The sequence below is a fragment of the Vollenhovia emeryi genome, unplaced genomic scaffold (genome assembly GCF_000949405.1).
Source record: "Vollenhovia emeryi isolate VEMERY1.0 unplaced genomic scaffold, V.emery_V1.0 DF939154.1, whole genome shotgun sequence".
NCBI classification, from domain to species: domain Eukaryota; kingdom Metazoa; phylum Arthropoda; class Insecta; order Hymenoptera; family Formicidae; genus Vollenhovia; species Vollenhovia emeryi.
In genome coordinates, this window is record NW_011967212.1 from 1930409 (window position 1) to 1942497 (window position 12089).

General features: G+C 49.9%; 2 protein-coding genes across 2 annotated transcripts in view; both read left to right on the plus strand.

Annotated features, from left to right (window-relative positions):
- The window catches only part of LOC105565314 (collagen alpha chain CG42342), a 154033-nt gene that overhangs the window by 126344 nt on the left and 15600 nt on the right, over window positions 1-12089 (plus strand). Inside the window, exon 3 of the mRNA XM_012018399.1 lies at window positions 3858-3929. Within this exon, the coding sequence (XP_011873789.1) occupies window positions 3858-3929 (72 nt within the window). The remainder of the gene's footprint in view (window positions 1-3857; window positions 3930-12089) is intronic.
- The window catches only part of LOC105565295 (collagen alpha chain CG42342-like), a 48322-nt gene continuing 40010 nt past the window's right edge, over window positions 3778-12089 (plus strand). The window contains exons 1-2 of the mRNA XM_012018376.1: window positions 3778-3929; window positions 7068-7121. The gene's annotated coding sequence lies outside the window, so the exon portion shown is untranslated. The remainder of the gene's footprint in view (window positions 3930-7067; window positions 7122-12089) is intronic.

Below are 12089 nucleotides of genomic sequence, written 5' to 3' on the forward strand. Positions count from 1 at the left end.
GTAGAGGAAAGTCCTCTGTTATGAGATCGTAGGTTTTCAACGTCCAAATTCAATGGCAAATCTTTTAACTTGAACGTTGATGGAAACTTGCGAGTCCTTTGCACACGATTGGATTTATTCAACTACATGCGCGAGTCTGCATAAGAGATGGGTTTCTAATGCGAGATAGCAGGTTTTCAACCACCCACATTCGATCGCAAATCTTCTTTCGCAACGATTACACGGCCTAACAATGAATTCTCCACTAAACATATTTCACTCCAAGGGCAATAAATTCATGGTGGAATTTATTAATTTGGCAGAAACTCCGCTATCTCGTATTAGGAGCCTATCTCCCATTAATAGCGGATCCTCCTCTAATAATATAGAAAAAGATGGAGAGTTTATTAACCTCTGGTCAACAGTTAACCAGAAAATGAAAAACCAGGCCTGAGACCGAGGGGTAAACCGCTGAGGGCATTGTGGTGTACAGTTTTGCGGCATTACTGGGCATTACTTGGCATTACTAGCCTTTTTTAGGCATTAGGCCTTGCTGGGGCGTTATAAAGTTAAAATAAGATAAATAAGATAAAATAAGATAACAAGATAAAGTAATGCCCACCGGGCATTAGTGGGTATTGGTGTATGTACAAGATTTTGGTCAGCGGTTTCCTCCTCGCCTGAGGCGTATAAAGTCGCGATACGGGGAAGGCCGTCACTGTCGCCGTTGTTTCGCTTATCGTCTACCGTAAGTGTACAACAGCCCATACATAGATAATGGCGGCGTGTCTCCTCGGGAGAGTAGACGCGAAAATCGGAATGACGCGAGCACAGATCGATCATACCGCGTTCCTTATCTCTCGCCGTCTCGTTATACATCTGTCTAACGGTCGCACGTACAAACTGTGGACGCGAGACGTCGTTGCTTTGAAAATTGTCGTCTCGAGACGGAGATCGGATCCGTGTATTCGCGTTCGCGAGACGTAAGATGAGAATCGTCATCTAACGGAGTACGTAAATTCGGATAGAGAAGTTCCGCGGGCTGCGTGTTGACTTGGCCGACCCGTCCCGGCGCACGAGACGCGCTCCGCACGAGGCTCGTGCTGGTTACACGACCGGGTCCTTGTATTATAATCCCCGTACATGCATCCTCGTACATACGCGTGACTCTCGGTTATGCAAGGTCTTCGTGACACGCAAAGAGTCTTTTCGCATGACAGGCCGTTGTATGCGCGTCGGTGGCCCTTTGTGGCCACCTAGTTTGCCCTACCGTGGAGAACACAAGCCTCTGTCCTGGCCGTGTACACACGCGTGCCCGGCAGTGTGCCGCGTATACGTTTGATGTCGCGCAGGATGTCGCGGAATTACTGCCATTTCCCTTAATTACAGACGCTACGTGATTAATTAAGAGGGCTGACGACACGCTAATAAGTGTTTTCGCGATGCGGGCAACTAGATAAGAAGGTATAACTTCTTACTTGATCTCGAGCGGACTTTAATTGAATATCGTCATAATTTGAGACACGCAGACCACCGAGGGGTAACGCGCGCTAGGAAATAAAAAGAGTTTGTGTCCGATAGAACGTTCATTAAAGAGCCATCCGCTTCGAAGAATTGACGGACGATGATTGCCGGAAATACTCCGTACGCTCAGGTACGCGATAAGATTGGGGAGAATATACATGAGGACGTGTTGCGTGGCAGGACGCTGACGTGACTGGATCCCGGTGGCGGTAAGGTACAAACGACAGAGCAAACAGATAGCGAGGGAATGTGTCCGAGGAGAAAAGACCGAGTACGCGCGCGATTGAAAAAGAGAGAGAGAGGAAGGGAGGCGGAGGAGTAAGAGAAAGAGAAAGAGAGAGATAGAAAGAGAGAGAAGGGAGGGAGAGAGCAATAAGTGCATTGCAAATATCGCGAGTTGTTTGTTCTGTCGATGGCCGGGAAGAAAGGACCCGCACGATCGGCTCCTTCCTCGCGCTCCTCTCTTTGCCCGGCCGGCGTTTTCTTTTTAAACGAGTGTGGCAAACGAGTGTGTACACAGTCGCCGGCGACCAATACCCGCGCGGTGCCCGTACTAAGGGTATTCCGAGATTCGAATAACGAATCCGGCGTTTATATCGGATTTCGTGCAAATAGTCGTGGCGCGCGGGTTACAGCGGGTAGCACAGCGACTCCGCAATTTGCCTCGGGATCGCCGAGTTTACTCTCTACTCGCTACTCCGGGGGCAAGATCCGGCGCGCAAACACACAGGTTTATCTTCTTGGAAATTTACAACCGCGCGCTATCTGCGCCACGACCCGCCCCGGACGAACTGTTAAATCGCGATTTTAACCCTTCGCTGAATCGCGTAATCCGTCCCTCTCGCGTGTGTGTGTGTGTCTCCACGGCAAGTTTTGCCAAGTCCGAAATTTTATGCGGGTCTACGTTCTCTTCATCGAGATACGCCGCGAAGGATAAATACGGTTCGCGCGCATTGATACAGTACGCGGAAGTGGATGCGAATGAACCACGTGCAGCGGAGCAGAAACGGGGCTCAACTTTTTACATTTCGGGCTTTCGTTCGAATTTTGACTGCCCTCCTTCCTCCAGTACAACTGTAGATCTTCAATCTGATCCTAGTGCATTTTACGTGCGGTATAACGAAATGTGCGATTTAATCTTAATTTACCTATCGTCTTCCCTTTTAGTCGTCTTGTAATTTGTCCAGTCACTTTTTTCTTTGGAGGCCGTGCTCGTTTCGCTCACTCCGAGGACAACCTGTCGTTCGGACACGGTGGGGAATTTGTTAATTTGCTAGAGGGGTTTTCGGAGATGTGGCCACTCCGCAGCCACACGATGGTCCACCAGACCATTGAGGAAGGTACCACGCATCACTCTGGAGTCGCGCCGTTAGTATCGCCATTTCGCTACTTTATTCGGTAAAATAAAGTGGGTAAGCGAGAGGGGTTTCGAGCGTGGGCCTGGATAGCTCAGTCGGAGGAGCGCTCGCCCGGTATGCGGAGGGTCCCAGGTTCGAATCCTGGTCTTAGCCCGTTGTTTTTCTCGCCGAAAATTAACAAGTGGCGCGTCTCAGTGCCCTACCTCCCCGAAAATACACCCCTGTTTGTTACTACTCTAATTCTTTTCCACTCTTCTTACGAAGAGAAACGAACAATGACAGGTGTAATAGATGTGTTGCTTCTTGACCTATTGGCATGAATTATATAGCGGGCATTGATATCTCTATCGTCCTTGCATTGATATGAGTAAAATTACGTTTGTGAAAGTAGTGGAAAACTAATCATGCGTGTTATTACGAGGAGTAATTGGCGGTGAGATTAAAGTGCGAAAACTCGCACGCGCGTCTGACTTGTTCGCGGACCTTAGAAAGGCAAATTATTTGAAGGGAAATCCCATTTAATTTAATAGCAGAATCTGCAGACTCTCCGTACGGACATTTTGTGCTCCGCGCCATCGGATATCTTTGGAACGGAACGGGAGCGCTAGAATTCTTAATTAAAGCTGCAAGTGCCTTCATAGTGATTGAACGCGCAAAGTTGACGTGAAAGCGAAATCCCGGCGCATCGTCCTAACATTTTAACAAACGAAGAGCAGACGGTAAAGTCCTCTTAAAATATCGCTCGGAATCGCGCGCAAAAATTCCAAGTTTCTCTCGGAGCCGGCTGGTTTACAAATTATAAACTCTCTAAAGGTCAATCAGGCGACTATCGCCGATTGATTTTTAGAGAGAAGGTAATATGCGCGACGAGAACCGACAGATATTTGACTACCGCGCCAGCTACTACGCTACAACAGAGAGGACTCCGAGAAAGTCCCGCTCGTTCTGTCGATCGCTATTACTCTGCGTAATACACAGCGTCTCTTTTGTTCGCAGGGCCGACCCGGTGACAAAGGACAGAAGGGCGAGCTGGGCAGCCCCGGATTCGACGTCTTGTCCGCAGTGAAGGTATCTAAGCCACGCTATCCGGGCGCGGAATGGAGCAATATTCCGCCGGCGCACTCGTAACGGGCGCGAAAACGCGTGCCGCGCTTCTCTCATTTCTCGCCTCGGCAGCCTCCGTCGCCGTCCTTCAGAGAGCAATCTCGCAGAGCCCCGCGCGTACCGCGGGACGTGTGTATCGCCGGCGCGGCCGGCGGGAGAAAGCGGCGAGAGAAGAACACGGGATAAATCCTGAAGGGACGGCCGGAGCGGGTGCGCGGGCGGAAGGGATGAAACGATATTTTCATCGCGCGTAAAGCTGCAAATCTCATTTCACGCGGTGAAAGTGCACTCGAGCGGGAACGTTATTAACGTCTTCTCGATCGCGGCGCCGTGAAGCGTCAAAAGACCGACGATTAATCGAACGAATGGCGCGGATTTCGTCATTCCGGTACGAGGAAATTTGAAAAAATATATCGGGGGCGTCGGGGCGAAAAAAAGAATCGGTGTCACGCGCGGGGAAGCTCCCTTTGGAACGATCCGGAGTGGAACTCTTTTATACGAATCCTCTGGGAAATCATATAACCGGAGGCTCCCGGGATGGCCTAATTCGCCACCCGCGTTTATCCGTGATAATTAAATCTCGGCTGCCGCGCGAAAGCTGAGATTTGCAAAATCGTCAAAGCAGCCGAAATAACATTTCGCGCCGGCGGCCGGCGCCGCGTAAAGGGCCCGGGAGTGTTTTATTTAACCCGTCGCGTTTTTGAGGTCGAGGACGAGGGGCCGCTCCTCCGTTCCGCTCGAGCGCACTCGCGCACGTCGCCCGATCGCGCGCGATTTCTTTTCACGGAGTTGTCACGCGACGAGGGAGGGCACTCGCCCCTGTCGTCGGCTCTCGAGGATCTAGCTTCGCCCTGGAAGCCGAGCGGCGTCCGTCGATTTTATTGCGAGCACGGCGATGCGTGCGCGACGCGTTGGTCCGTGCGCATGCATATGCATACGCCGCTCGTGTCCAGGGCGAAATCACCGAACGCTCCGCGTTCTCTCGGTGCAGCGTGCAACAAGCGCGCCCGGTGTTATCGATCGGCGCGTTCGCCGCGCGACGACGAGCAGCATATCGCGCGCGGAGACGATTCACGACCAAAAGATCACTGTTCGATGACTATTCATTGTTCTCCCGGGACAAAAATTTTGTGACTTTCCATCAATTCACGCGGCAGACGCGAGTCTCAATTTTATTATATTTTCGAGTGCACAATCAGATGCCTTCGGAAGGTCTGTAAATAGAGCTGGTGGTACACTGACAAAAGAATTTTTTTTAACTAAGTAAACAGATTTACTTAAAATTATTTTTTGTCACTCAAGTAAATGTTTACTCTATTTGAATAAAAACATCACATTTCGAGTAAATGTATTATATTAAGTAAATTAATTTAAATCAGTACATTTTCTACATTCAAATAAAGATTTCATGAGATGTCGAATACTATTTATCCAATGAAGTAATTGTTTTTGTTAAATAAGAAATCCAATTTTCTTCGCGGTGAAAATTACACCTTAGTAAACATTTTATGGAATTAAGATGAAATTTTTTTAATTGAAAATTATCTATTCTTTGATATTTAATCGATACTTAAATTAAAGCAATGCACGTTTTAATTCGTTTATTATTTTTTAAATTTAAGATAAGAAGCTATTAGGAGCCACCTAATGAATAATTTTCTTGAGTAAAGTAATATTTTTTTATCAGTGTAGGTAATGTTTTATTTCGCCGTGCGAAAGAAGGACAGAATATTTATCGCGCGGCGATATAATCGCACAATGTAAACGTTTGTCGATTAAACGATGGCGGGACGAAGATGATCGCTCGGGAAAGAGTCGCGCCAGTTGTCACGAAGCTCGTCCGTGACGTTCCACGCGTTCGAACGGCGAGAAACGATTGTTCCGTCGCACGTCATCCGTCAAAATGCGGACGGCGGACTCCGGACCGGCGGTGATTGCCTTAGCCGGTGAGCTCGACGGGCGCGAGAGGGAGGGGAAAAAAAGAATCGATCTCTGGCAGTCGCGCCTCTTTCCCGACACGTCGTGGAAAAAACGAATTTCACGGGAAATCCGTTTCGCGCTCGCTCGCCGGCGCGTCGACGCGTCGATCGCCGCAGCAGCCAACGGCAAACGCGACGCGTCGCAGCACGAGAGCAAATAAATAAACCTTGCCTTTTTTCTCGCCTACGGGTCAATGCACAGGGATTGGGGTTAAAGAGGTCGGTGACGACGCTCCGCGGCGGGACGCTCGGCTACGCGGAAATCGTCGCCCTCAAGGTAAACCGGCCCTCCTCCTCCTCGGAAGGCGCGACACGCTTCTCGGTGTCGCGATCCGGACGGACGTCCTCCAAGTCTCCCCCTCAATCGCCTCCCCGCTGTCTCTCACCCCGTCATCTCGTCATTGTCCAAAACACTGTCGTAGTCGTCGTCGCTTCTTCTCTTCTTCTTTTCATCCCCCGTTCCCTCAGCGTCCACCTCCCCGGCCGCTCATCCCCGTCATCCCGCCACCTGTATGCCAGTTTTCTTTTTGTGTCCGCGCGTCGTCGCATACATGCCGGATGCGCGACAGGCCGGATCTTCGTCGTCCAGTCGTTCTTTAGCTAGTCGTTGCCTCGTGCGGTGCTTTCGGTGTAGCGTTCTCTCGTTGGTTTACACGAAACCAAGTGCGTCGTCGATGCGAGCATCGGGGGGGGCCTCGGCCTCCCCCCGCCGGTCGTCGACCCCGGTTTAACATCTCGATCTCGGAAGGAATTTGCCCCCGAGACGCGCGCATCGATTCTCGCTACGCGATACTCGCGTTATCGATCGTGATCGAACGGGCGACCATCGGCGACGCACTTTTTTTTGTTTACTTTGGTTTTTGGTTGGTAATGGTGTTTACTTTAAGTTACAGTATTTAGGTATATCTCTCTGGGCATGCCTTGGATTCGGAAGAGCAGATACGAGAACCCGTACCACCCCCTCCCCACCCGAACCCCGATGAAAAAAAAAGAAAGAAAGATGTGAATCCCCCGACACGCATCCCGCCCGGTACCGAAACTCGCCCTCGCCCTACCCCCCCCCCCCCCCGTTTTTGTCTTGTAGCGATTTGGTTTTTTACCCGTAGTATTGACCTACTTTTAGGAACTTCAGGAGAAAGGGGTTAATATCTCAGCGCAGAACATCATACCACTGAAAGTAAGTGCGCCTGCTTTTCGGGAGTTCCCCTACTTCCCCCTATTTTCGTCGACCCCCTCGGCGAATGGTGCTCGACTCGAACTTTGCAACGGGACTCGCATCTCGGTTGGCGGAAGACGAATTTTATTTTTCGGAATTTTTACAAAGTTCAAATAGCATCGCGCGTACACCGGGCGCCTCGTGGTTACCTCATATTTTCGCAAACGTCACTTTGCACTCTTCAAGGCACGTCACTCTGGCCGCGAGTCGAGATCGGCTACACGTTTCTCGGAACCAGGAGCTCGGACCAAGTTCCAGCATCGTGGCCACGGGCCTCGAAATTTCCTCGACATTCGGGTTCGCAAGAAACGGGAGAGGAAGGGCCGCGGACGAACGGACATTTGAATACTCGCGAAACTTACCCTCTGTTTATTCATACCTTCTCGAGGACACTTAAACGCCGCGGGATCACTCTAAATTCGCCGGTGAAAGTAGAAGACGCGCCGCTGAAACGAGCTGTCGCGCGGCAAAGAAGTTGCAAAAGTTTGCCCACCCCGGCGGAATCCCGGGGGCGATTAATTCCCCCCCTTTCTCCGAGATTGCAAACTTAGTTCTCGCCCGCTGTCGCGTCGACCGGGGCCTGTCGGCGGGGTTTATTTATCGGTCGGATAACCGATACCGAGCGCGCGTCCGTCCCTTGATCGCGCGGCGGAGTTCAGCCGCGACCGGCGCGGCCTTCGTGCCGAGCACCGTTCGACCGAGGGAGCGAACGAGGCGCGAACACGGCGGAAGGAAGTTCCCGGGAGCGGGTTGTAACTCTCGGAAGATCGCACGGCGATCGAATCATCCCCGCTGTGCTCGCGCCACATCGAACATTCGCGAGGTTCGCCAGACTCTTACGACATACCCTTTTACTTTACGGTTCGATACCTCCATTCTTTCGCCCCCCCCCCCCCGTCTTCCTCTCTCTTTCTCTCTACTCTACTCTCTCTATCGGGGGTCGTGTACAAGTTACCGCGCGCCTCGTATACACCGGCCCGGCGATCGATCGTCCCGAGAGGAAAGACCGCGCAAAAATCCGCGAAGGGAAGCCGCCGCCGTCTCCGGCTGTTCCAATGCAAATCCTCTCGCGAGAGGCAGATACAGCCTCTCGGCTGCTCAGCCGCGGCTGCTCGGCGCTGTTAAATTCGTACACCCCGGGAGATCGAAGACGCGGCCGCGGTGGCGGAGCGCGGCGCGATATCCCATATACTCTTTCGGAGCAGGAGATGGGACTCGGTCCCTCCTCCGACGCGCTCCGTACATCCACTGCCGCGCTAGGTGCTTTGACTCGGCACAACGGCGGGGCTTCCACGAGCGCCGTTTGGGTTTCAAAGGGGATATCGCCCGAGACGCGCATCGCTTTATCAAATTCCGAAGGCGGAAGATTTTTAGAATTACAGTTTCGCAATGTAGAAAATTTGCAGAGTCAAATTCGCAGTCGAAGAATTTCCAGATATTCGGCAACGTCGGCGAAGGAATTTCCGGGGGGAGCCTGAATTTCGCGATCGGAGAAATTCAGACGTAAATGCGGTAAAGACAACCTTTCGTAGATGAATTTGGCGCGCGATGTCTGCGGTAAAATCTCTGCGGCAATCGAATTGGCAATTTTTATCGCAACGCAACGGGCGCGTAAGATAATTATAATAATAACAAATTGTGGCGATTCGTAACGAGAGTAGAATAACAAGATTCTGACGAGGCAGGCTGCCGCTGATCACAAAACTTACGAGTTCCACTCGATAGAATGCTCGGAATTGTTATTGCCAACGACACTTTTCGAATAAATCTTCATAATGATAGAGCTTTGCATTCGACGCGACACGCAGGCGAGATGTCAATACTAAGAGGAAAGGGGAGGGGAAAAAAAACCACGTAGAAAAGAAAAAAAACGTCCGAAATTCACGAACGCCTCCGTGAGAGGGAATTTTACGCGAGAAGCGCGGATTACGTGGTCGCGTAGCCGCGAAAAAATCCCGGGCGGAAACGCGCGTGAGAGGAAAAAAAGGAAGAGGGGGGGAAAAAGCGCAACGGGGCCGCGCCACGCTGGGCGCACATAAGGCGCGAGTAAAAAATGCACGACCCCGCCGCATCCGTCCCGCATGCCGATGCGAAAATCGCAACGCGCGCCCCTACACGCGGGGCGCGTGCGTGCGTGCGCTGCATGATACTATTTTGTAACATCTGCAGTCTATCCTATTCTCTCTCTGTGGTGCGTAGTGCGATGCGTGTGCGTGTGTGCGTGCGCGCGTGTCCACCCGTTGGATGAATGCGCGGACGATTTGTGTAGCGCGTAGGTGATATCCGTAGAACCTGCCTGTGATCGTATCGCAGTCGCATGATCGCACGATGATGGTGTATTGATGTAGCTGTCGGGAATGAATGAATGAGTAACTGCTGATCCTCCGGCGGGCGTTGGTCAACCGAAGCCCGAATATCCGACGTACACGCGAGACGATTGATCCGGATAGTTCGTCGCGTTAGATTGCGTACGTTATTAAAAAGGGGGAAAAAGGAAAGGAGGAGACTACTGTCAGGTTGCGGTTGCATCGAAGGTCGATTTGGGAGAACAAAGCTCATTTCGAGGACGCCGCTTTGAAAAGTGCGGCCCGCACTGAAAGGGAAACGCGGGGCTGACCTGTTTCAATAAAATTGCGATGCCGCGGACCGTGACCGCGAGCTCGAAGAGACGCCTTTGAAGACACGGGCAGAGCGCTGTTGATAATGTATTTACATGAAAATACACGAGTGCCTGGCGCAACGGCAGTGATAATGCATAAGGGTAACGCAAATAATAAATGACAATAGCGCGGCCGCGGAACATTGGAAGCGGTGGTTAGCCATAATGAGCTAAATTTCCTTTCTCTAGCGGCGCTACAGCTAGAGCTACGTTCGAGAATTCAATAATGAAACCGCAGTTAATTTTCCTGTTAAAGAACCTCGTTACCTCGTCTAATTGTAAGTATTCATACGAGAGGTTTGTCGTTTTCCATCCCACACGGAACAAAATATCTAATAAATGGTCCAATGGATCTCGACAGATCCACGTGATGTCCATAGCTACTATGGATATCTAATACGCTCAGTCAAAAAAAAACGGTACACCTAAAATTTGTCAAAAAATTACCAAATTTCGAATGGCGATAACTACGCGAGTAATAGTGATGGAAAGGTTTTTCAAAAAGAAATTGAAGCTTGAAATTTCTACTTTAAGATTCGATACATCGGAGTTTTGCGAGATAATTTTTTTCAAAATGGCGGATGACAAAACAAGAGCATGCGAAATTGAAAAATTTTCGTCCGAGTTTACGACGATCCATGGCGAGAGGCAAGTGTTGATGGGATAAAAAGTATGCGATAGTACAGAGTCTCTCCTTCAAAATACTTTCTTACTCGTTTCGATACGATAATGTTTCACTGAGATATGCACATTTGAAGTAAAAACCGGCCTAAAGTAAAAATCATCCTGCAATAATATAAAAGGCGAGCCGACGAAGCGATCCAACATTGTTCTCTGCTGACAAAGCGAACAGAATTTGAAACACATATCATATATAGTTATGTACGAACAAATTGCATACATAATTTTACAAAACTGCGTACAGCTCTTCGTAAATAATTATATACGAAAGATATTTTAACGGATGAATATTAATATACATGTAATGGATATCTATGGGACATCTACAGGGTGGTCTATTTAACTCTGCCACCCTGAATGGTTATTATTGATTAAACATAAAAATGTCATATGGAAAAGTTATTACATTTGAAGGGGGATAATGAGTTCTTGGAGTGAAGATTTCGATGGTAGCAATGTTTTTTTAAATGGGACTACCTATTTTCTTGCTCACTACGAGAAAGCTGACATCGAAACGCATTCAACCATGTGCAATAACATGTATATAAATATCCACTAGACACTGATATGGGTGTCTAATGGATATTGGCATAAATATCCTATGAATATCTATTAGATCTCGTATGGCGGACATTTGGATATCTAAAGCACATCCAACGGATATTTTTTTGGTATTCATCGATGTCCTAAAAATCTGTCGTGGATGTCCATTAGATATCTAATAGATTATTTATGTTCGGTGTGGGATGCGCCTCGCTTTTTCACGGAAAATTCCGCGGGAGCAAAGTCACGGGAGCATCGATGGCGAGGTACAGCCAATCGATACTTATTGCGTTGGGTTCAAACGAAGGGATTTTATTCGGCCGAATTTCCCTGAAAATGCACAATAGCACGTCGTGATAATTGCATATATAAATTTTTAGTTCTCTTTTTTTGATAACGACCTGGAAAGATTTAATCATCCTTCGATACGACGGGGCACTCGCAGTTGCCTCCTTGCATGAATATTCAGGCCTGTTTAATTACGGCTCTCGGTGCCTCAGGCCTCTATCGGTTTCGACGTATGCGGGGGAGAAATTAAAAAATAGGCCGCGCCGAGGTATATCTCATCGAAGTTATTCCAGTCCCCCCCCCCCTCCCCGCCCCCCAGTCATGAAACATGTTGCCCTCGCGCAAAATGCCCGCGACGGCCGCGTATATCTCCGAAAACGCGTCTCGACGGGCTATTCCGGTTGAGTTTTCATCCGCGGGGCACCTGCGTCCTCGAAATATGTGTGCGTGTGTATGCACATACGTCTGGCGCATGCATGCCGCGTGTCGTAGATTTCTCTAAACGTTGCGTTGCTCGTACATCTCTGTATGCCTGGGCATATGTGCGTGTGTACGTGGGTGTCGCCGCTGTACGCACCGAACGACGATCCATCGTTATTTGTCTCGGCCACCGTCCGAGCCGGGGGTGCGTCGCGGATCGCGTGCATGTGCATGCGCTCTCGATGTGGACGAGTCGCGACGCGGTTATCGCGCGCCTATCGTCTTCCCCGCGTCGTCGTCTCTCTCTTTCTCTTTCTCGCTTATATCTCTCTCTCTCT